We start from the raw sequence: 23,787 nt of genomic DNA, 5'->3' as shown, positions 1-23,787 counted from the left end.
GTTCCTTTGTGGTGTTTGGTTCTGTCGAGATGGTGGAGCCTTTCCTGGGCTTCAGGGATGTAAAACTTCAGACATTTCAACTTCTACAGCTGCAGGAGTCACTGCCTACAGCCAGCACTGAAAGGAACTTGTTTGCTGAGCACATGAAGGGCCACTCAACTGTGACAAAAAAGCTTCAAGGAAAGCCTCTGAGCAGACTGGAAACCTCAGTCCTTTTCTTCCTTGAAGTCATTAAGCAGTGCAGAAATCAGAAGGTAGCCTGCACCATCCAGAGAATCTGAGTCTTGTGATTTTCAGAGACAAAACTTACAGGAGAGAAAATTGTTTTGCAAATTGCAACCATCCCTTTGTGTTCTTTTTAATCTGGAAGGCCTTTCTTGTCATTCTAAGAAATTTCTGTATTATTAAAGCTACAGAAAGCTTTCAGCTAAGGTATTTTACTTTTTAAGCAGACTGAAAGGGCCTGCAGGTGGCTGAAGCACCTTGGGTGACAAATGATGATTGGTTGCACCACCACAGTCCAGTTTTACAGTGCCCAGGAGATACATTGCTCTGTATGTTCTTGCCTTACAGACTGTATTTTGACTTTTCTCCAGATGTACATTGTGAGGTCATGAGGCAAACTGTAATCTTCTGAGAATCCTCCTGACCTGAGTAGCACTTCTGCAGCGAGGATTGCTAGACATGACTTGTTAGAAAAATCAGTGTGAAATTCTAATCTTCTGTTGCTTGCTGAACTCCTCCTGTAGAAAGGCTGACATCTGTCCAAGAAATTGAAATGGAATTTAGGTAAGGGAGATATTTTAATGGAATTGTTTTTCTTCACAGGAGTCTGTAACAGACTACACTACACCTTCTTCTCATCCTAACACAGTGGCTACTAGCAGTACAAAAATGGAGGAGACTTTGGTGACGAACGTAAGTCCATTGCAGTGATCGTCTTGACTTTGAAGACAAGAAAATATTTTCACACTTCTTTTAAAGCACCAAATAGTGCCTTCAGTGAACAAGTCCACAGGGTTCCTTTCATGTGAACTAGCTGGGCTTTTTCCAGTAATCTTACTCTGAAGGACATTTGGTTTGATTAGTACCTGCTCTGGAATTCTTCAGGTGTTTTCTTGTCTTTTGAACAATCACAGTGAGCTAAAGAGCACAGAAAGTGGAGATGTTTATAGCAACAATTCTAAAAAAAGCACAGGTAGGCATCATGAGGGAGGGAGCGTGTTCTTGGCAGCAGTTGGCACTTGAGCCTGGTACCAGGAGCAAAGCTCTGGAGGCTGAGTTTGAAGAAAGGCTCTTCCAAACAAAGGAGTTTTGAACTGTAGCCTGAAATCACAGCAGCTGCATGCAGAGGGAGAAGCTGAATGGTTGTGAGAGCAGAGAGCAGGCTTCAGGTGTTCAGTTGCTATGGAGATGAGATGTTTGCAGCCCTCAAAGCCAGTGCAGCGGTCCTGACTTGTGAGCGTGGCACAGTGATTGAGAGAACCAGCTGGGTTGTGACTTGCAGCAAAATCAAGTTTGTCTTGAGTGTGCTGGGGCATCAGGGAGCTTGGATCTTGTGATTCTTGTTGTTTGAGTAACAGAATTAGCTCAGGGTTGAGTCCCTTGTTGATGGGGGAAGGTAGAATCATGAATAGTTTCTCCAGGATCTCAGTTTTTTATGAAGATGTCTTGTGAATTCCGTCTAAAAATGCTTTTCAGCTTACTGCAGCACCGTTTTGAAGCAGTACTGATTGAACTTCTTACTCTTCTGCTGGCTTTCTGGTAGTGTTGTGGTGTTTGACTTTGGTGGTTAGTGTGGAAGACTGAACTCTTTTGTGTTAGTGATGTCCAATCCTTGTGGATGTTAGAGTTGAATTTCTAACACGGGAATTAGGGGTTCCTGGCCACAAAGGATCTGTGCCATCCCCTGCTTCAAAGCTTCAGGATCTGTCTTGTGGATTAGCCTTACCTCATCCAGTGGAAGTCCATTAGCTAAGCTATGGAGAGAGAAAGGAATAGTTAGGAGTAACAGACTGGACACTGCAGTATTTTTGATTCATTTCCTTTAAAACTTCTAGGAAATTCATTGCAGTTTTCATAGGCAAAGACAGCAATAGCATTATGTCAGATTTATTTCCCCAAGTATCACATCTTTCATCTTTTGAAAGAGAAAATAACTGAACTCAATTATTGGATGGCAAATCTGTTGTAGTTTGTTTCATGGTCCTGTGATTTTGCAGGTCTATAAAAGCTTCCTCTTTTCAGAAACTGCATCTAAGAACTCAAGGTTCATGAAGCCCCCTGTACTGTATTGGTACAAAAAGGGACAAACCTGGCTTGGGAAGAATTTTTGCATATCAGTAAAGTGAAATGGTACTTGAAATTAAATCCCCAAACAGACAATTGGTTTGTTTATGCAGAGGACATGGACACCTTAAAACCTTAATCTTCAGCCTCTTTGAGAGATGAGAAGCATCTTGGCACCTGCTGAGTGGCCTTTCCTTGCCTGCCAAATTTTCACCTTATTTTATCAGTCTCCCTGCCAAATGCTCAAGCCTTGAAGAAATTGTAGCTCACTTGATAAAGCTTGAGCTTTGCTTTCTGGGGCTTTTCTAGTAGACTTAGTTAGAATGTGATGTGTGTTGCCTGCCTTTCAGGTGCCCCTGCCCCACACCCTTCCCCTCCCTAGGAGGGAGACTTTACAACAGAGCTCCAGCCTAACTCCAGTTTCTCCCGCTACCGTCGACCTCACCCTCAAGGTATGTACCACATCCCTCTAAGGGTCGTTTTCTTGCATGCAGGGGAAAAAAAAGTTATTGGAGAACTTGCTGGTGAACCTTTTTTTAGAGCCTTCCTTTGTTTCCTCTGCTGAACTGCTTTTGCATATAAATGGATGGCTGAAACACAGACTCTGTCGAAGGATGCATTTAAACCATAAATTTCTAACCCCGTTTTGCATTAACACTTGGCATCTCAACCAATCTTGGCTCCCACTGCCCTGAAAAACCAAGATCCTAGAGTTTTAGCATTGGACCACAGTGCTCATGGCAAACCATCCGAATCTGGCTGAGGTTTTTTGAGTGTTGAGCTTAAAATAAGTTGCCTGGTTTGGTGTAAAGGCTTGAAGGATTTGCTTGATAAGCAAAGCTTGATTTCTTCTTAGTTCTAAGACTTAGGTGCAGTGATAATGAGGTTTTGAGTTGGATGGCTGAAGTTCTAAGTAGTGGCACGTAGCTGGTGTGTTGGTGTCTCTGAAGGGCTGTTAGATCAGCGAGTCAGAACCTTTTGTAGGGTTGTAAATGTTCTGCTGTTTCCTGCTTTGCAGTGCAGAGCAAGTGTGGAGAATATTTTGAGTGCTGTTTTCTCATTTTGTTGGATTTTGGACTGTGTGCATCGTATAACTCACTAACGCAGAGTTGGGCTCTAGCTTTGCTACTGTATTTTTAGAAGTTGTTGGGTTTTTTTCTTCTTTTGGTGTCCTAGATCTGCTTTGTCATTGTGAGTGCAGGTGACTGAGCCAGTAGAAGTGTTGTTGCTGCTTCTGGTATTAAGGAATAGTGGTGTTTGACCTTGGTTTGTCTAAGTTTTTAAAAGAAGAAATGAAACTTGATTGGATGCAGAGCTCATGCTTTGGAGGAGCTTGCTTGTCAGTCCCAGTCAGACTTGTCTCACTGGCTTGGTTTGACAGCTGCTTGCTTGTGTTCTCTACAGATGAGAAATATTTATGTTCTCTTGTTGAATCTCTGCTTTTCTTTTGTTAACACTTTATTTCCTAAAAAGAGTATAACACCTCTTCCAAACAGTAGACCTACAGAAATGGGGAGAGCACTGTGGAGGGACAAGTAGTTTAAAAAAAACTGGGTTTCTGGTACATTCTTGTGTGATGAGTTATCCTAACGTGACTTTCTGGCGTCTGAAAGTGTTGTTCTGAAATAGTCTCTGACTGTTTGGCAGCTGGAGATGCAATCCTGTGTCACACAGGTAGGGCTCAAAGTGTGGGACACTGCCCAGTTACAGAGCAAACTGTGGTGTCTGTGTCATTCATCCTGCATTTCTTTTCCTGCTCTTGTGGTGTCAGTGATTTCTCAGTGAGTAATAGATTTTTGGATGTGTGGCAACAAAATAGGTCAAGATCCATGTTTTGAGGCTATCTTGAAGAACCCTCTGACTGAAATCTGGATGGAAAGCTTTTTGGAAGCAGCTTTGTCCCTGATTTCTTCATTCCAGCCACTGGAGCTCTACCTCCTGTTGACAAACACAGAAGGCAGCAGGCTTGTTCTAAAGCACACTCTGAGACTGTCCCTGTCCCAGCAGGCACAGCTCTGCTCTTTGTCATCCTCTTCCAGTACAGCCCTTGCATTTTTCAAAGGATACTTGTGCAGCAGGAGAAAGGAAAGCATTTCCTTCATTTTCTTAAAAGAACAAAATGTCCAGGTTCTGCCTGCATAAAGGATTAATCCTTGCACCTGCTCTTCCCTCCATCCCCTGTCACAGCAAGCTGTCTGTGAAGAGACTTGTAGGGCACTTGGCCACACTTGCTCCCACTGCTTGGCATCATTCTTCAGTGGGGTATGAGGTGCTCCTTGTTGAGATCTTGTTTCCTTAGAGTAACTTTGCTAAGGACACCTTTACTCAGTCATCTTCTTAAGGACTTGGCTCAAAGGGCTGCTGTAGGTAAGGAGCTGAGCAGAAGAAAGTCCAAAGCAATCTCAAACTGAGCTGCTTGGCCCTCTTCATGTCCAAGGTTTCATCTACAATTGCTCTGTAGGCATCTGGTCAATAAACTGACACGTTTGAACTTTGGTTTTGTAACCATTGAGGCTTTGGTGTATTTAAGGAGAGGCACATTGGGCTTTGTCTCCAGTGGAGGCTTTGGGTAACGTGGGCAGGGCTGTTCTGCTGTGTGAGGGCCCCAGTGGATCAGTGATGAACAGAAGCCTCAGGCAGCCATGATCTCCTCCTTGTTGCCTTCCTTTCTCCCTAACTGAGCAGTGAAACTACAACACTGTCCCCAGTCTCACTTAATTTAGAGCCTCCTATTCCTCCATATCTGGTCTGTAGATGGTGCTGAATAGACATTCCTAGAGTATCAATCTCTCTTGCATCTTTTTCTCTAGCTTATAAAAGTTAGATGTTGCTAAGAGGCTTTCCAAAAGAAAACTTCAGGACTCGGTGATATGCTCTAGATGTGACAAAATGCAGTGTGTAGCTTTTGCTATCAGTAGTTTCTCCAGGATGTCATGAAAATCAGTGAACACAGAGCCTTCTACACCTTCTGTAGCCTGACAGTCTCAGGTACTTACTCACTTTCTCTCAGTGCCTAAACAAAATCCTTTCCAGCACATCAGTGATGGATTAACTTTGCCTTGTCTGTAAGAATCAGAACCAGTTTGGAGGAGAATGTTGTGGAGGGGAGACAGTGAATGATTGCTGGGGAGATGATCTCACAAATGAAAACAGGTGACTTGCCCCCAGAGGACTTAATGTGTAACTAAGTTTCCCTCCTCCCCCTTCATTCTCTTCAGGAATCCAGAACCTCATTTTCCACATGGGTGTGTGTTGATCACCTGACCCACTTCTTTTGATACTGCTCTGCTTTTTTATCATTTCTGAAGCATCTAGACAAATAACCTGAGCCATGTTTGATCTGTCCAGACTCTGCCTAACTCATGTAAAGCAGGGCAGGGTGACAAGTGTGGCTTTGAGAGACTGAGCAAGGGGGGGCTCTCTGGTGCAGGCAGGGAGGACAGGTGTGTGGTGAGGATATATTTGCCCCTTAATGTCCACCACTAAAGGCAGCACCTGGCCTTGAAAAACTGACAGTGAGCAATCTCAGTTCTGCTAGCTAAACTTGTGTTTCCACTGGAGACACCTGAAGGTTGTGCAGAAGTCCATGGACCATGTTTGAGCTTTTAAATTAGTGAGTGTAGTCTAAACATTAATATTTCTTGTTCATTGGACCCTCAGAAGTGTCTCAATTTAGATTTTGCATTTTAGATTTTGCATTGTCTAGCTAACGTAGCAAGAATTAGATTTTATTGGCTGCAGTAAAGCACTGGTTGTTTCCACTTCTGGGGGAAGATAACTGTGTGTATAATATTGAAAGTTTCATCTCCCTTGCTGTGCAAGACATAAGCTCATAATTATAGAGACAGAGGAGCATGAAGCATTGTTTAGCTTTAACATAAAGCAGCATACACAAGCTGTGTGAGCTTGTGGTTGCTTCTTGAGCAGGAGTTGCTTTGGAAATCCAAACCTGACTGCTGTCATGTTCACTGAAGTGTGCAGTGGGTATCCTTGGTGGTCACTCCAAGTGGATGATGGACCAAGAAAGCAAAGGGCTGCTTCATTTGAATGGCCCAAGTAACCTGGAAGGAAAGGACTTGATGGAAGTATTTAGAGGGGGTTTTCCCTTTCTTTTGCTCACTGTGTCTTTGCTCTTCATGTCAAACAAAACCAAGCCAAATTAGTGTGAGTGGATTCTCTTCTGAGCATTGGCTGTAAGATGATGAACTGTGCACATGTGCAGCTCCAACTTGAGGCTGTTTGCTTTTTGCATGAACAGAGTTGCACGATGACAGCGACTTCCAAAAGAGGCTGGCATGAAGCCCCAATTGCCTTTTAACTAAAAAGAACTGTTAAAAGAGGAACAGGGACTGCTTGAAACTTCCTAATAGATGAGGATTTTTTTTTTCTTTTAAATAGATGGAGTCTGCACGCAAAGCATGGGAGAATTCCCCAAACATGGGGGAGAAGAGTTCACCAGTGACCTCAGCAGCGTCTCCCATTGCTGGTGGCAGCAGCAGCAGCAGCAGCAACACTGGGCCAAGCAGTGGCACTTACAGCTCTTTCTCAAGTGCATCAATGCCTCCTATTCCTGTGGCCTCAGTTACCCCCACAACATCCCTCTCAGGTAACTCATGCCAAAGCAGTGATGTCCCCTTGTGTTGTTCCTTGCTTATGTTTGGATTGAATTCCTTTTGGAATTGTTAAATGCAAAGCTAACAGAAGGTTTGTGCTAGAAATGGAATGGCAGATCTGAGCAGCAACTTCCCAAATAACCTGTTAACTGACTTCACCTGTTTCACTTCAGTCACCTGAAAATAATATTAAACACTCTCTGCCTAAGCTGCTTACATGGACTTGAAAGAGGAGGTAAACTTCTCTTGTCTACTGGTTTAATTTTGTTCAGCCAAATGGAGGCAAGCATGTAGATTTTGGGGCAGAGGATAATTCTGATGTTTTACTGCTATTTGTACTCTTGCTTTTTAAGTTAAAGCTTCAAGAACTCATATCAAAACCTATTGCAAAAAGCAGAGCAAATGTCCAGCTGCTTTTCACAACCGGTACTTAGTTGTCACCTTGGTTCTTGGCAGCAAACAAAAGATGCTAAATCTGGTTGTCTTCATCCCTTGGAATATTAAAATATATCTCCATGAGAGGCACAACCACTGTGGGTTGCAGTATTTTGTTGGACAGCTGACCCAGCTGCCTCCTTCAGTAGCTCTGTGTGCTCCTGAGAAGGGAGATGTGGCAGGGTTGCAGCACTTCCCACAGTGAACTCCACAGGATTGGCTCCATGTTTTCCTTGAAACAGCTGCATTAGGTTTCAGTGTTCTTTACTAGTTGTGGCTGTGCTTACAGAACTCTCCCAAAACTTTGATCTCTGAATGAGGAGGTTCTGAAATGTCTTTGATTGTTGCATCCCTGGCTTCTCTCCTCCTAGGAGCTGGAACATACACAACCTCTTCGCTGAGTACGAAGACTGCAAGCACCTCAGACCCTCCTAACATCTGCAAAGTGAAACCCCAGCAGCTGCAGACCAGCAGCCTGGCCTCTGCCAGCCACTTCTCCCAGCTGAGCTGCATGCCATCCCTCATTGCCCAGCAGCAGCAGAGTCCCCAGGTCTATGTGTCTCAGTCTGCAGCAGGTAATGCTGTTTGTGGCTGACAAGCCACACATCTGCTTTTTGGGTTTTTTTTTTTAATTTTGAAGCTGGGGAGTTTAATTTGGTTCTGGTTTTGCTCTGCAGTAAAGACAGAATGATAAAGAGTGTTCTGTACTCAGATTCACTAATTGTCTTACTCTGAATCTGCACTGCTTTATCAGGAAGGACAAAGGTAGTGCTGTATAGTTTGTTGAAGAAAGTAAGTTTGAGTCTCTTAACGTACCAAATTTCTGTTGCAGAATTGTAAATTGCTATTTAAGACCAGGAGTGATTTAGTTTTCTTTCTTAAAATGCTACAGTAGTTGAGAGTTGTGGCATTTTTTCTTTAAGGAAAATCCTACATCTAGTTAACAATCCACTTAAATTACCTGGCAGTGTAACACATTCTAACCCTTCCTTCACCCAAATGCCTTTTTTGCCCAGAATCTGTTGTTCATCCCTCCAAAATTGTGTGGGATTAATGATACCTGTGCAAGACTGATAGATTCTGGGGGTGAATTGGAAAAGATACCAAAGCTTTGGAGGCAGCCAGCTCTGCAGTGCTGCTCCTTCTCCCAGGCCCTCTGGAGCTGTTACAGTGGGAAGGACTGACAGCAGCTGCATCTCTAATTCTTGATGAAAACCTTTCTAGAGGGGTGCTGCTGGGAATCAGGTACTGAAATCAGGTACTAATTGTATTGCTCTTCCTGAGGCACTGCAGCTCAAATCCCAGCATTCTACATGGATACAAGTCACCTGTTCAACACCCAGCACGCCCGGCTGGCACCACCTTCCCTGGCCCAGCAGCAGGGCTTTCAGCCAGGCCTTTCTCAGGTATCTGGGGATTCCTCATTCACCCTGTTCCCCCCCTATCCATATTGCCTTTCAAGTTCCACTAATCATTTGATGGGGCCAGGGGAGAGTGGGACTAAAGACTGCAAAAAATGAGATCATGCCTGCCCTTGCTGTCTCTTCTGGTGCATGCAGGCAGTGCTTGATTGTTTGCCATGGAAGTTGAGAGAAAAGCTTCCACTCACAAATATATGGGGAAGTTTCTATTCCTGTGTTTCTGTGGCCATGTGAGTGCAGGCTTACTCAACTTCTGTCATACAAAATCCTATGCAATCTCAAACAGTTGTTTTATATGCAGATCCGAATATTTCACTCAGTTTCTGCTGGTTGGTTGTGAGGAAAAGTAGAAAATTCAACTAGAAAGTAATTTTCATGAGGGCAGCAATACTAGCTCTGCATGCAGCCTTGGGGATTTGACATTCTTATTTTACTTTTCATAATGCTGCACAAATCCTCACACACATTCAGCTGTAGCTTTTCTAACTTCATTTTAATGTTTTCTCTTCTTTCTAACTTCATTTTAACATTTTCTCTTCTTTCTAACTTAATTTTAATGTATTCTCTTCTTTCTAACTTAATTTTAATGTTTTCTCTATGCAGCCTGCTTCAGTTCAGCAGATCCCCATCCCCATCTATGCACCCCTGCAGGGACAGCACCAAGCTCAGCTGAGTTTAGGAGCAGCACCAGCTGTTTCACAAGCCCAAGAGTTGTTCAATTCCTCCTTACAACCTTACAGGTGGGTAGCATATGCACATTTCTTTGGGATTTTAGTGCCAGAATTACTGAATTTGGTTCCCTGCAGACTTATGATATGTGCTCCATAGCTGCCTCACCTTCCTGTCTTCCCCAAAATCTCTTCTGCCTGAGAACTCTGTATGCAGATTGTCTGCCTTGTACAGGTGCAGTTGTGAAATCTGGGTTAAAAACTGATGCATGATAGTTGTATCTTTAAAAACCCAGGCTAAGAGCTGAGAGCATCAGTCTGTCATACTAAGAGAACAGAAAATGTCTGTCCCTTTAGTTCAGCAAGTTTTTTTAATCAAACCAACACTGGAGTCTTGAAACACTGTGAAGTTCCAGTTTGAACTCCTAGGTAGTGAAAACCTCACTGCAGATGTGTGAGGGGCTGCATGGTGTGTTTCAGAATATTTCTGTTTGCTGCAGAAGGTAACAGTAGCACCAGTATCTCTGCAGTGGCCCTGATAGACAGACAGACAGACTTCCACTGTGAGCTTCTCAAAGCTCCCTTGCCCTTCCTGGGAAAGCTGCTCCACAGCAGTGGAATTCTGACAAATGTTGTTAGTTCCACTTTGAGAAAGCTGCTTTGGAAGTTTAATTAGAGGGTTTTGCATGGGCTGTAGTTAAATCTGCTTGGTGCAATGTAGAAGGCTGAGGCCACAGAAGGTTTAATTAACCACATTTGTATCCTGACTTTGGTGCTTGGCTGACTTTGTGGGACCAAATATTGCTTGTCCTGCTACAGCTGACAAAAGCTGTTGCAAACAGTTGGCTAATTGCAAAAACACGATCAGGCTGGCATGTGGTCCAGATGAAATAAATTTGATCACACACAAACATGGCATTAATGGAGCTCTAACAGTGGGAGTGCTTCTCCCACATAGAAAATGTGCAGAGGAGGAGAAGCTTGGAGATGCACAGGTTGCTGGTTTAAAACATTACAACCAAAAGTTAAAAGTGAGCTAAAAAACAACTTGGGGAAAAAAAAATTGGCTCCATTGAAGCCAATCCTTTGCTTCCAGTCTGGAAGAGTTTTTCCAGTGTTCTGCAGTGAGGGGAGGGTGCAGAGCAAAGCTCACCCAGGTGTGGGCACAAGCAAACCCCACCACAGCAGCACATGAGCAGGAGCAGAGCTTTGCTCACACACAGCCAGCACCAGGGACAGTAAAAGGTGTTTTCACATCAGAAACACTCTGAGCTCAAAAGCTTTGAGAGGAGCAGTTATTTAAAAACTCTTGATTCTTCAGGCTGAAGGTGGCCACTCACCAAGTTCCTAGTGGGGATGTTCAGATGAATATTTCTGATGGACTAAACCTGTCTGTGGTGCTTTGCTGTACTGGTTTCAGTCTTCTTTAAACAAGCTGCAGCTTCCCCATGCTGCTGAAAGAGGAATTGAATAGCTGGTTAAAATTAAAGGCTGTGAGGTCTTTTGAAATCAAAACATTCATTTGGAATCTACCATGGTCAGTATCCAGTGATTTAAGCTGTAATGGAATTTGGACTGTGGAGTCAAGGGAAGAAAGCAGTTCCCTTAGTGACTAAGTGGGGCTGCTCACAGGTGTTTTCCCATTCCACCTTGGAGCACAGGAACTAAGAACTGGCAGCTTTTCTGTGTTACAGTTGATTATCCAAGAATTATTGCAGCATGAACACCTAAATAGGTAATTGTGATTTAAGATTTTAGTAAGAAGCCTCATTGTTTTTTCCTGTGGCCTTCAGTAGCAGCTGTATGCAGAGTAAATTGAAAAAAATCTACCTTTCTCAGGTGAAAAGGTGTTCAGTAGAGCTAAGCATCCTAATGCTGTTTAAAGAATATAAACTGTGCTGTTCATTTTGGTGGTTCATTGTTGAGCTCTGTCAGAATTTTTATGAATGCCACTTGAATCTCTTGCAGATCCCAGCAAGCTTTCATGCAGAGTGGTTTGTCTCAGCCATCCCCAGTGGTTCTGTCTGGCACAGCCTTACACAACTTCCCAGCAGTGCAGCACCAGGAGCTGGCCAAGGCCCAGTCCAGCCTGGCATTCCAGCAGACCTCCAACACTCAGCCTATTCCCATCCTGTATGAGCACCAGCTTGGGCAGGCTTCAGGGCTGGGAGGCTCTCAGCTCATTGACACCCACATCCTGCAGGTAGGAGATGCTCCCATGCAGCCCTTCTGCTCTGGCCTGATACAGGACATCAGGTCTTGCTCAGTTTGGGTGGCAGCAAACTTAAAACACTTGGAGGAGAGTGTTCTTTTAATTTAATAAGTGTACATTAGCATAATCTCTGAATTGAGGCTTTTTCCCCAAATTACAGGGCTCCTTGTGCTTCTGTCATTAATTAGAGCTTCAGGTTGAAATTGTCTCAGTGGTGGTAAAGGGCTGTTCCACCAGCTGCAAATGAGAGCCTTAGCACAAAGTGAGACCTTCATTTGTCAGCTTCCCTTGCTGGACTTTCTCTGGCACTGGTTGCTGCACCAGAGCTGCTCTCCTGAATGCTCCTGATGGGAGGTGTCTCTTCTCTTCCTAGGCCAGAGCTACCCTCACTCAGGCTTCAAATCTCTACTCTGGGCAGGTTCAGCAGCCTGGCCAGAGCAATTTCTACAACACTGCACAGTCTCCCAGTGCTCTCCAGCAGGTAAACTATGGCATGGTAAATTTCCTGCATTGTATTCTTCCTAAAAGCATGTCGTGGTTGGTGGTGTCTGTGGGCTGGGCATAGAGGGGAGGGCTGAGACAGCCTTTAAGTCCTCCAAAATCAAACTGCAATGCTAATAGTGAAGGAGGCTGCAGCAGCAGCACTGTACAAACTGGGTGGCTCAGAGGTTGGGTGGCCTGCAGGTCTTGTTGATCATTTGTCCCTGGCATCCTTCCCTTGAACAGTTCATTTTTCAGTGATGGGCAGATACTTAATTGGCACAATGCTAATTGACTGAGGCACATGATGCCTTTCTGGAAGCAGATACCAGGAGTGGTGGAGAGAGAGGCAAAGTCCAGGTGCTGAGTGCAGCCTAATTGTTAATAGCAGTTCTCTGAGCTGGAACCCAGGAGTGCTCACAGAAAATAACTGAGCAGTCAGCAGATAGGTGATCATGCAGGACAGGCAGGTCAGTAAAATAGCTCCACTGATTTGAGGGCTTTTTCACTCTTTTGTGAAAGAACTGCTAAACTGTTCTGTGGAAGCATTCTGTCATATTTGCAGGATACTGTCTAGTGGTTTCCATCTTCTGGTTGTTTTTTTTTTTTATTGAAATGGCTTCCAAAACCAAACTTGGGATGGATTGATTTATTATAGTAGCCTACCTCCTACACTGGAAAAGGTGCCAAGACAGAAATCTAGAAGAGTGGTAAAAGGTTGGATGTTGTCTGTTGGGAATCCTCTAGTTTTAAGGACCTTTTAGAAGAGTTGGTACTTTGAATTTGTTCAGTTCTGGCTGTCTCTCTGATTTTAATCTGTCACCCTTCAAGAGCAGAATCCTTGTAAGCCTTTCACATTTGGGAATCTCTCATCATTCTCCTTGTCACCCTTAGAATATGATTTTGCAGGTAGTGGATTGTGAGACCAAGGCCTGCAGTAACTCCTGCCTGTCAGGTCACTGCTGTTGTGTTTCCATGCTTATCACTACCACCCTCTCTTGTTTTATGTGCATTTACCCACAGCACAGTGGTAAATGCAAGCAAGGGACAGGCTGTGTATTTTTGACATTGTTTTTAAGCTCAAAGTGCTGGTTGTTGGAATCCTGGAAAGTAAAGTCTAATTTTTATCCCAGTGTCCATTGACTAGAATTATTTGAAGTAAACAAATAAACCAGTCCTGTCCTGTCCCTACCTGTGCCAGAACTGCTGTTGTTTTCTGAGTTGAATTGAATTCCCTGTCACACAGTGAAATCATGTTGAATGATGTTGGAGGCAGGAGATCTCATGCACCTTTTTTTCTGAAAAGCAAAGACCCAAATGCCATTAGAACTGATTATAAAGGCAAACTGAGCAATAAATTCACTTATTTGCTTGCAGCTCTCTGGTTAAATAAATGAACTCATTAAGGCATTTGCCTGGGATAAAGCTGAACTAGAGCCAGCAATGACAGTGGCATCATGGCCTTTGTGTCTCTGTTACTGGTGATTTTGTGCTCTCTCTCCAGGTGACAGTACCTTTGCCAGGATCACAGATTTCCCTGCCCAACTTTGGATCCACAGCACAGCCACTGATAGCCCTGCCCCAGTCCTTGCAGCCACCACTACAGCACACCCCACCACAAGCTCAGGCTCAAAACCTGAGCAGGCCTGCCCAGGTGACCCAGCCCTTCAGAGGATTGATCCCAGCAGGAACTCAGCACAGCATGATTGCTGCAACTGGGAAGGTAACAGCACTGCCACAGCTACAGGACACAAATTCATGTGAAGCACAGCTGGGCTTTGGTTTATGTAACCAGCACAGCAACTCATGCTGACTGCTTGCATCAAAAATCTGCCTCAGCTTTAAAAGATAAAAAAGCCAGGCAGGGTTAATGCCTGTGACTGGCTCTGTGCATTTAGCTGAGGTTTTGTAGCTAACTTGGTGCTGCTCCATTTGCACTGCAGGAATAGCTGGTTTGATAGTGACATCATGGACTAGTAGGGGATTTCATGCAGAAAACAGTACTGAGATGCTGTTGGAGCAGCAGGGAGCAGCAGGACTCTGTCAGGGCTGGTGGCAGATTCTGGGCCTGCTTGAGTTGGTTGCTTTGCTTCTGGACTCAAACCAGAGCAGGCTGTTTGGGTTCAGGGGTTTCCAGTGCAAAATGGGGACTTTTAGGGGCTTCAGTGGACTCTGTATCAGCCATGACCTTAAGAATTGAACTCTGTAATTATTGCTGGGGATCTGCCTTTCTGAGCAGCACAGCATGGTGCACATTAATGTAGCATTGTATGCAAGACAGGATCTTTCTGTAATGAAAAAAGAAAAGTCTGCTCTTGCAGCTCAGGAAAACTGAGCAACAGGTCTAGGAAGGAAATAACACTAAAACAGTGCAAGAAACTCGTGTATCATGGGGGGCAGTCTCTCCTCTCCTTTATGTGAAGCTGCTAAGGTAATTGCTGATGAGGGGATGTGTGGAGCTGGCTTCCAATCACAAGGTCTCTTGTCTTAGATGGAATCCCAGCTTTACAGGCACCGGGGATTTTCGGATAGTGTGCAGCACTCGGCAGTTGCAGTTCGCTTCCAGGTGAGCAGTGGGTGACACCCTGGACATGGACACAGCTCAGCTGGCTGGCAGCCACAGCAAGGTCCTCCCACCTGGGGGACTGATCCACCTCTGCACCTGAAATCCCTGCAGCTTCTGGCCTCCATTTTAGGGTGCTTGTCAATATAAAATAACCCCACAGTCCCAGTGATTTACAGCTGCGATAAGAAACATCTCGGGTGTTAATTCCACGTCTTGGACAGTAATGGCAACCAGAATTTCAGACCACCTAGATGAAGCTTGCATCTCCTCACCCCCAGAGTGTGTATGGTGGTTTTTGCACCGAGCAGTTTTCCAGTTTCATGGGATGTGGCCAAATCTTTTCAGCCTGGCAGTTGTTAGGAGCCCATTTTGCAGGCAGCAGCATGTTTGTTGCTGCAGTTGTCACTGGAAAATGATTGCTCATTTCAGCAAAAAATGAGGGAAGAGCTGCAGTGGGATTCTGGCCTTAGATGACTTTCCTGCCCTGCTCTGAGATTCCCATCATGTTGCTGCTAAAGAAAGTCAACTTAAAACAGCCTCTCATTTTAAGTGATTTATTGTTGCTGTTATGCTTCATGGCCATGTGTGGAAATACACTGTTCCAAAGACTAATTTATTCTGTTGAGTGTATCTGCAAAATAGCATTCAAGAGTCATTGCTCCAGTTAGTCTGGAGATTGTTTTGCATGAGTGACAGCTCCATTTTTGCTGTGCCTTGGGTTTGTTTATTTTTATAGACCTGGACTACTTGGTGGTATTCTTCTTCTCAGCATTTTTCAGGATTATTTCTAAATATTTTCATGTGGTACCTGAGATGGGAGTCTTGGAGAAGGAGATCTCAACTCCAAAACATTTTTTTTTCTTTTTTTTAGGGCCAAGTAGATGAAATGACTCTCAAACCCCCTGTCATTATGCAGGAGGAGCAAGTTAGAAAGCCAGTACCATTGCTGCAAGTGCCAGATAGGGCAGGAAAATTGTACACAGAGGTGCTTGTGGTGCTGGGCCTGTCCTAATTATAAGAGGCTGTTCTGCAGTCAGGCTTTCATCTCCACTTAAGTGACCTCTTTTCATTGAGGTAAGCTAACAGCTGCTTAGCAAATGTCATTTTTTAAATTAGAATTAACATGTCAATTGCTGTGTTTTTCAGATATCAGAAATGGACCTGAAGGCCTTTGGAGGTGGCATTGATGTTAAACCTGGAACACCACCAGTTACTGGCAGGAGCACTACCCCAACCTCCAGTCCCTTCAGGTAAATCTCCCTTCAGCTCAACATTCCTTAAAACCAGAGCTAGAAAATGTACCTAGTCATGCATGAGCAGCCTTTTCTGGGAGGTATGAGGTGAGGGGCCACTGATACACGAGACACTGCTTGATCTGAGCTCATGAGCAGCATTCCAGTAGGTCATCACATCTGCTGTGTTAAACAGAAGGAAATGGCTCTGAAATAAAAGGTGGAAAATACTTTTTTGGGTAAATGAAGAAACAAGAAGTGGCAGGGAAGATGTGGTTTGGGATAAAACTGTAAGAGTTTATCTGAATTGTGGTGTTCAAATTAAAAAACTAAAGGTTTAGACAGCAGTTGTGGCAACAGTTCTGTTAGAGGAGTAAGTGTTGTTGCCAGGTCTGTAAGCTGCTCACAAGTGAAATTAATAAAGAAAACAGACTCCTTTAAGCTTATAAAATATTGATGTGTGGAGCTTAGCTGGTGTCCCTGCCCTGGTGCCTCTCTGCTCATTTTGCCAGGAGTGCATCACCCACACCCTCTGCAAGGCAAGCTCTATTTCCTGAAGAAGCCTCTTCACTCTTTCTTCTTTTTCTTCTTTTTCACTCTTTTCTCTTGGAGGGCTGTTTGCTGCCCTTCCCCTGACAGATAATCAGTCAAGCTTCATGGAATTCCTGGTGATTCAACACCTTGGAAGTTTTAGTGGAAGGTCGCATTCTCAGCCGGATAAAACAGGGAGAGCATTTTGGGGGAATTCTTGAAATCTCTTCAAGTGCATTTTGAAACACAGGACAGCAGGTCAGAGCAGAAGCAGCTGCATGTTCACTGCCTGCTGGGACAAGCTCTGAACTTGCCATGAGAGAGCAAAGAGTGACTGCAAAGGAGCAGGACTGAACATAAAACAGCAGGGATGGAAGCTGCATCTAACATCACAAATCTGACATCAGTGTTTGTGTCATGAGTGCTTGGGGGAAAGGGCTCTTTCATACAGACATGCCCTGGACCCTCTTCATAGCCTCAATATTCCTGATTATGCTTTCTCTTTGAATTCTGAAGTTCTGAGGTTTTTTGAGCTTCTATATAGAAAAAGTTTCACACTTTTTTTTTTTTTTAATTCAGAGATTGATTCTTCCCCCCTCCAGTGCTGAATTTCTAGTTAAGTTGTAACTGGGGCAGAAACATCCTCTGAATGAAAGCAGTTGATTTTAACTGGAGTTCTTTCTTTTAGGGCCAGTTCTACAAGTCCTAACAATCAGTCCAATAAAATGAACAGCATTGTGTACCAGAAGCAGTTCCAGTCAGCAGCTGCAGCTGTGAGAATGACACAGCCCTTTCCTGCACAGTTTGCACCACAGGTAGGTGATTGGTGGCTTCCTGCAAACAGATTTGTTCCTCTGTGTCACCTGGTGGCTCTGACTCGACTCTGTCTCCTCAGGCTCTCTCATGGGGAGATACAAAATGGAATCCTTAAAATGCAATGGTGTAAGAAACCAAGATCAAAGCAAAAAATTACCTCTCTGATCTTGCTTACAAGCAGTGCTGATTTTGTGGTGTTTAATTCAGAGTTGTGTGCACGCTGAGGAATTCAGTCCAAGTTGTGAATGATGTAGAACAGATGGTGGTGTGGCTTCCCCAGGCAGCTGTAATGCACCTCATCCTGCAGAAACAGGTCATCTGCTGGGGAAGGGGAGAAGCTCAGTGTCTCACAAGGGTCCCAGTGCATATTTGACACGTGTAAGGACAAAGCAGATGTGCAGCTCTGAAGTGTGGAAGGAGCAGTTCAGGTTGGAAAGGATCCCTGAGGACACACAAGGCAGGGCTGGTGGCAGAGGGGCTGATCTGCTCTGGCTCTGCAGGGAGCACAGCTTACAAGGGAGCTGCAGGTGCCTGGAGCCAGGCTGCCAGGGAAATGGAGCCTCTAAATAAAAGTGCAGGACATTCCTGTCTTCCTTTGAGCATTTGGAGTGTTTGACTGCAGGACTTCAGACCTGATTTCTGCATTGTCACTGGCAGAAACTGCCTCACCTTCCTGGGGCTGCCTTTCACCAGTGGCTGCTCCACTGCCCTGTCAGGGTCTTTCCCTGCTCACAGGCTGGGTTGAAGTTGTTGCTGAAGCTGTTGGTGCTGCAGGGCTGTTTTGCTTTTGCAGTTCCAGCCTGTTCTCCTGACATTCATTCATAGCAGAGTAGCAGCTTTTTCCCCTTTGAGATAACAGCAACCTGCAGTCGAGTTGGCCATTTTCTAATTGAGAAATGTCTCTTTTTGTCATTTTTCCCACACTTAGATCTTATCTCAGCCTAACCTGCTCCCTCCATTGGTAAGAGCCCCATTTACTAACACCTTCCCAGCACCTCTTCAGAGGCTGCTGGGGGTTCTGCATAGTCAGATGCCATCTCAGATGAGCACAGGCCTCATGAGCCCCCCTCAGGCACCACGTGTGGCCAGAGGTCCCTGTGGATCAGTGCCTGGAGCCAGAGGCACTCAGGCCCAGGCTGTGCTGAAGGCTGAACGAGATGTGAAGGTCAGTATGTGAACAGCAGGGCTGTGAACAGCAGTTCAGTCTGACAGCTCCCAGGCAGGCTTGGGGCTGCAAGTCATGGCTTTAAAAAGTGCCCTCTGGACCCCAAGGCAGCAGCCAGGCTCTTAACAGACCTTCTCTGAGCCCTGGTGGTTTTTAGTAAGAGTTTTAGACTCAAATATTCATAGGGAGTTCCTGTCTCAAGCAGTCTGGTGGTCAGCAGCTGTGGAAGAGCCACTGCTGTCCAAGGCAGAGTGGAGTGTCAGAGCCTGCTTCTCCTGGAATGAGCAGTGAGGCTGCACTCCTGCCTCTTGGCTGTCCCTTCACCCCCAGCTCCTCCTGTTGCAGCCACCCCACTCCTTGGGCACTCTGGAGAATCTTTCCCTGTGGTTTGAGGTGCCTGTGGTGAATTCTCTGTGCTAGAATGCAGTACCTGGAGCACTCTGCAGAACAGGGGGCTGCATTCCAGTGGCAGGTGATGACAGTCACCCTAACTTGTTACAGCACTTTGGGACCCTTCAGTTCGAGGCAAACTCTTCTTCCAAGGCAGGAGTGCAGGGGGGACTTGCAGGGGGGACATTGCAGGGTGGGACATCTGTGTGGGGACACTGCTGGGCACTGTCTGTCTGTCACAGCCTGAATGCTGCAGAAAGGTTGCTTGAGCAGATGGTGCTCAGGGGCTCCTTTGTCTGCTGCCATTCCTGGAACCTGTGCACTGAGGGGTCAGAGCAGGACAGAGTTGTTCTGGTTGTGCCTGGCTGGGGAAGGACTGATTAACCCTTCAATTCCAGGTGGTTGGTCCATTTCCTACCACCAGTTCATGCAGCCTGTAGATGCTTACCAGGTGACGATTAACAGATTGTCCTGAGTGTGCACTGAATGTAGCCAGTCAGAGCAAATCCTGACACAGTTCTGGTGTCTTCAGTCTCCTGCAAACACTGCTGAGAGCAGTGAGAGTTACTCTGTTGTGCTTGGTTACTGGTGATCAAGTCATCCAGCCTTAACCTCAGGGCATGGCTGAAATTTGGGCAGAAGGTTTCAGGTGTCCCTCTGGCTCCAGTGAAATCAGGCTGTTGCTGCAAACGAGAGTTCACAGGTTTGTTTTCTGTTCTGTTGCTGCTTGACTTACTTGGAGCAGCTACAAAGCAGAGAGCCAAGGCCTCTTGTTCCAGACTTCTGCTGTTTTGTCTCCCTGTTGTGTGTATGTGTGTCCCAGCCCTCTTTCTTGTAAAAAAGCAGAAAATATTCAGAGAGGTACAGGGAGGTTTAGTGCCTGTATTGTAGTTGGGGTTCCTTGTGTTAAGGTACTCCTTTTGAATTTAAAATAAAAAGGTGTTTGACTGCACTGGGCTTTTATTGTTCAACTTCTGAATGATTGAACTCTTGATGAGTCTCTGCAGTCTGGGCAGGACAGACAAGTGCTTGCTCTGAAGTGTCTGATCAGTATCAAAATGGTAATTGGAAGGTGTCACAGGGGGAATTGCACAGGTGCAGGTCAGGGTTGCTGGTAGGACTCAGAGGAGGGAAGGAAGGAAGGCAGTTTGTGCTGTAGCATTCAGGGGAGGGAGGGAGGAAGGGAGGGAGGAAGGGAGGGAGGAAGGGAGGGAGGGAGGAAGGAAGGAAGGAAGGAAGGAAGGAAGGAAGGAAGGAAGGAAGGAAGGAAGGAAGGAAGGAAGGAAGGAAGGAAGGAAGGAAGGAAGGAAGGAAGGAAGGAAGGAAGGAAGGAAGGAAGGAAGGAAGGAAGGAAGGAAGGAAGGAAGGAAGGAAGGAAGGAAGGAAGGAAGGAAGGAAGGAAGGAAGGAAGGAAGGAAGGAAGGAAGGAAGGAAGGAAGGAAGGAAGGAAGGAAGGAAGGAAGGAAGGAAGGAAGGAAGGAAGGAAGGAAGGAAGTTAGCTAGTTCGTTCGTTCTGCCTGGGATTGCTCAGAGCAGGAGGCAGATGAGGCTTCATCTCACCCAGAGCACAGCTCTGACCTGGTTCATTTCCATGCCAGTGCAGGCTCAGTCTGTGCCCAGAGCCACGGGAGGGAAGGGGGTGCTCAGACTGTGCTGCTGGGAGAGAGAGCCCCGTGCTCTGCAGGGCAGCAGGGACAGCTGGAGTGGGGCCAGGTGGGGCACAGCTGCTCTGCTCCTGTCTGACCTGTGAGCAGCTCCACCTGCTGTCAGCAGTGCTCCTACTTGTACAGCTCTGCGGTAGCAGTGGCATGAGAAAGAACAGCTTGGGTAATACTTCACACTGTTGTTCCTGGTCCTCTTTTTTGGGGAAGGGCTAGGAAGAGCAAGGCAAGCCTAGGCATGATGTTAAACTACTGCTGAGGAGGCAGGCACCCAGCCCTGGTGACATCAGGGCAGCAGCAGGATGGACACTGCCTGTCTAGGAAAACCTGGCCACTGTGGTCAGTCCTTCCCCTTTCATATGGGAAATGCTTGTGAAGTCACTCCAGTTCCAGTGCCCTCTCTTCAGTAAACTTACTTTCTCCCTCTCTTAAGGCAAAGCAAAGAGCAGAGGTCCTTCAGTCCACCCAGAGATTCTTTTCTGAGCAGCAGCAGCAGCAGAACAAACCCATGGGAGGCAAAGCCCCCAAAGTGGAGGAGAACGGGAGCAAACCCAGCGAGGCAATTGCTGACTCTGCGGGAGTCTGCCAGGACAAAGGCGAGGAAAAGGCCACCCCTGCGCCTGCTGCCACACCCAAACCCGTCAGAACTGGACCAATCAAACCTCAGGCAATCAAAACCGAGGAAACAAAATCTTAGAGGCTGTGTTCCCGTGGAGGGGGAGAGGGGAGGGTGGGCGAGGTGTCAGCAGCGTCAATTGGTGGCCCGAAGGATGAAGAGCAGCCTGCCCTCCCTGCCGGGCTCTGAGCAGCCCCACGGGGCGTGGGTGCCAGCAGCAGAGGTGCTGCCAGCTGCTGTGGTGCCAGCTGAGGCCTGGCTCTCGGGGTCACACCTGCTCTAACAGCATGAAGGCTGCTTTGGGGTGTGCACGTGCCTCACGTGTGTGCCCCGCTTGGCTCGCACCCGCCTGCTCCCCAAAGGCACAGCCCGGAGCAGCAGCGGCGGTGGGGAGGCATTTCCTGGCTGACACAATGACTCCTTATTCTCTTCAGGCTCTGATCTTCAGCTGCTATTTATCTTTTTATAAACCCGTGAGTATGACAACATGCAGATCTGAAGATGGTGCTGGGCCAAGTAATGTGTGTTAAGTTTTTAGTGACTTAAGAAGCTTCTCTCTTGTATAAACAGAGGGATCCACACACTTGCCACACGAGGCTTAACCTAACCCAGAGTAACACTGGCAGTGTTGGATTTCCCTCTGAAGGCAGTGCTTTGCTGGCTGCTGCTGCTTGGATGACAATTTACTGCATTTAGATCACCATATGAAAAAGCTACTTGGCCACCTGTGTCCTCTCCACCCGCTGCCCCCTCAGTGGCTCTCACCCCTGGAGTTGAAGGTTCGTTGCATCAATAGTCAGAGTTGTTCCGTTCACCCCTGTCCAGCTGTCTTGATATGATGCGAGTGGTCCCTAAACGGTTTCCAGTTTCTGTCTGTAACACAGCAACGAGCACTTAAACTGTGCCACGAGAATAAAAGAAACCTTATCAGATGAACGAGAGTTTTATCTCAAAGGTGCATTCTTTATATCAGAGCTGCGTCGCACCACCTCCTTGCCCACAGTGTGCTGGAAAGTAGAATCAAGTCAAATAAATGCCTTTTTAATTGTATCCTCTAGTATTCTAGCTGTAGGACAGTACTGTATGATACTTCTGTGAATGTAAGATATCCTGTACCTGCTTATGATATGTAGTAGTGACTGTGCTATACTGGAGCTGTTTTTAATAATGTTATTCTAGAGGTTTTTTTCCAGACAATGATTGAAAAAGCTAATAAAAAGCACCAGGTACCACATCAGTAGCAGAATTTGCTGGTTTTTTCTGGGATTTTTTTCTTTTTTTTTACGTTTTTTGGAAGGAAGAGTTGAAAGTCTAATGTGTATAATTTTGTTCAAATGACTGCAGAAGCTGGAAAGGCTGTTGCTGCTATTGATGCCTAGTGAATCGCTATTGGTTATCTTTTTATATAAATATATATATAATTTGAATTTTTGGAAACTAGCTGTGATGTCAACTTTGGAAAAAAGTATCCCACTTGTAGTGTGAGTTGGCATTGTACAGAAATTAACAGCCATATTGGTCTAGAAATGTTAAACTTAATTTTTTTTCCATTTGTACAGGGGTAACGCACTGTATGAAATATGTACGGTCTTATTTACATGGGTTTGATTACAGAAACTAATAAAGTATTCTCTAAATAAAGCCCCTGGCTGCTCTCGTGATTGCTGCAGGAGCAGAGCGGCGCTCCCAGGGAGAGGCTCCTGAAGGAAAATGCTCCCAAAGCTCCTTTGTTATCCTGGCACTTTCCAGCCCTTCTCCAGTCAGGGGCTCGCAGGATGTGGCCACCACTTGCCCCAGCAGGAGCCTGGGGGTGTTTGCAGGGAATTCCATCCCCAGCTGATGGAGCTGGGGCTTGTTCCAGACAGGAGCTGGGATGTGCCACTTGTCCCATAGACCAGTGAGTGCCAGTGATGCCTTAAGTTGGGGCTTTCATGTTTTCCAGATTCTGTACTGCATTAGTTCATAACTCTGAACTCCATATAAAGTGTTGGCAGGTTCTCCTCACAGCTCAGTCACACAGAACAATCCTTTTCCAGCCCCAGAACCAAGGGCACCACTGCAGCTCCAGGCCCAAAAAGTGCAAACAACAGGGAATGGAGGAGAGCAAACTGGGAGGATGGGACTGCATCACCTGGAGCTGGAATTGGACAATGAACCCCAAGATGGGAATGGACCAGAACTTATAAAAGTGTGAAAACTTGTGACCCAGGGTCCATCTTGGGTGGAGCCACGGCCAGATCTTGTACTGCCCAAGGTGTATCCTGTGAAGGCCTTTAATAAATCCTGCTTATTCCTTTAATCCTGCTTTATTCCTTTAATAAATCTCTGCTTTATTCCTTTAACTCTGCCCAGCCTCTGTTCCAGGGAGCCTCCTAAGGCATCAGCAGCAGCAGGGGACAGGCAGGAGTTCAGGGAGCCCTGGCCACCAGAGGGAACTTGCTTCCCACAAACACCAGGAACTTCTGGTGCTGCTCTTTGGGCAGTTGTTCCTGCCTGGGGAGAAGGTGCTGGCTGGCTCTGCACCTCTGAGAAAGGGAGGCTGCAGCCAGGAGTGTTGGCTCTGCAAGCACCATCTTGGGCAGGCTGACCTTTGGTCACAGGCGTCGCTGCCAGCCCTGGGTGGGTTGGGAAGCAGCAGCTTAGGGCCACCAGAGGAGCTGCAGTCCTTTCCTGCCCAGGTTGGTTTTGTTCG

General features: G+C 46.0%; 1 protein-coding gene across 13 annotated transcripts in view; it reads left to right on the top strand.

Moving 5' to 3' along the window:
• Positions 1–22,736, top strand: part of PRRC2C (proline rich coiled-coil 2C) — a 70,184-nt gene extending 47,448 nt beyond the window's left edge. For 4 of the 13 annotated variants that reach the window (XM_036388234.1, XM_036388238.1, XM_036388232.1 and 1 more), the window contains exons 23-35: positions 829–918; positions 2,640–2,741; positions 6,688–6,895; positions 7,709–7,912; positions 8,622–8,743; positions 9,362–9,498; positions 11,395–11,629; positions 12,012–12,134; positions 13,623–13,841; positions 14,610–14,684; positions 15,831–15,934; positions 17,136–17,262; positions 20,913–22,736. In XM_036388234.1, coding sequence (XP_036244127.1) covers positions 829–918; positions 2,640–2,741; positions 6,688–6,895; positions 7,709–7,912; positions 8,622–8,743; positions 9,362–9,498; positions 11,395–11,629; positions 12,012–12,134; positions 13,623–13,841; positions 14,610–14,684; positions 15,831–15,934; positions 17,136–17,262; positions 20,913–21,176 — 2,010 coding nt within the window. In that variant the 3' untranslated portion in view covers positions 21,177–22,736. The remainder of the gene's footprint in view (positions 1–828; positions 919–2,639; positions 2,742–6,687; positions 6,896–7,708; positions 7,913–8,621; positions 8,744–9,361; positions 9,499–11,394; positions 11,630–12,011; positions 12,135–13,622; positions 13,842–14,609; positions 14,685–15,830; positions 15,935–17,135; positions 17,263–20,912) is intronic. The other 9 variants (XM_036388235.1, XM_036388236.1, XM_036388240.1 and 6 more) reach the window with 9 other exon arrangements.
• The last annotated feature ends 1,051 nt before the right edge of the window (positions 22,737–23,787 follow it).

The sequence above is a fragment of the Molothrus ater genome, chromosome 9 (assembly GCF_012460135.2).
Source record: "Molothrus ater isolate BHLD 08-10-18 breed brown headed cowbird chromosome 9, BPBGC_Mater_1.1, whole genome shotgun sequence".
NCBI lineage: Eukaryota > Metazoa > Chordata > Aves > Passeriformes > Icteridae > Molothrus > Molothrus ater.
The sequence above is the reverse complement of the archived record's forward strand: the minus strand, read 5'-3'. Positions and strand labels throughout refer to the sequence as shown.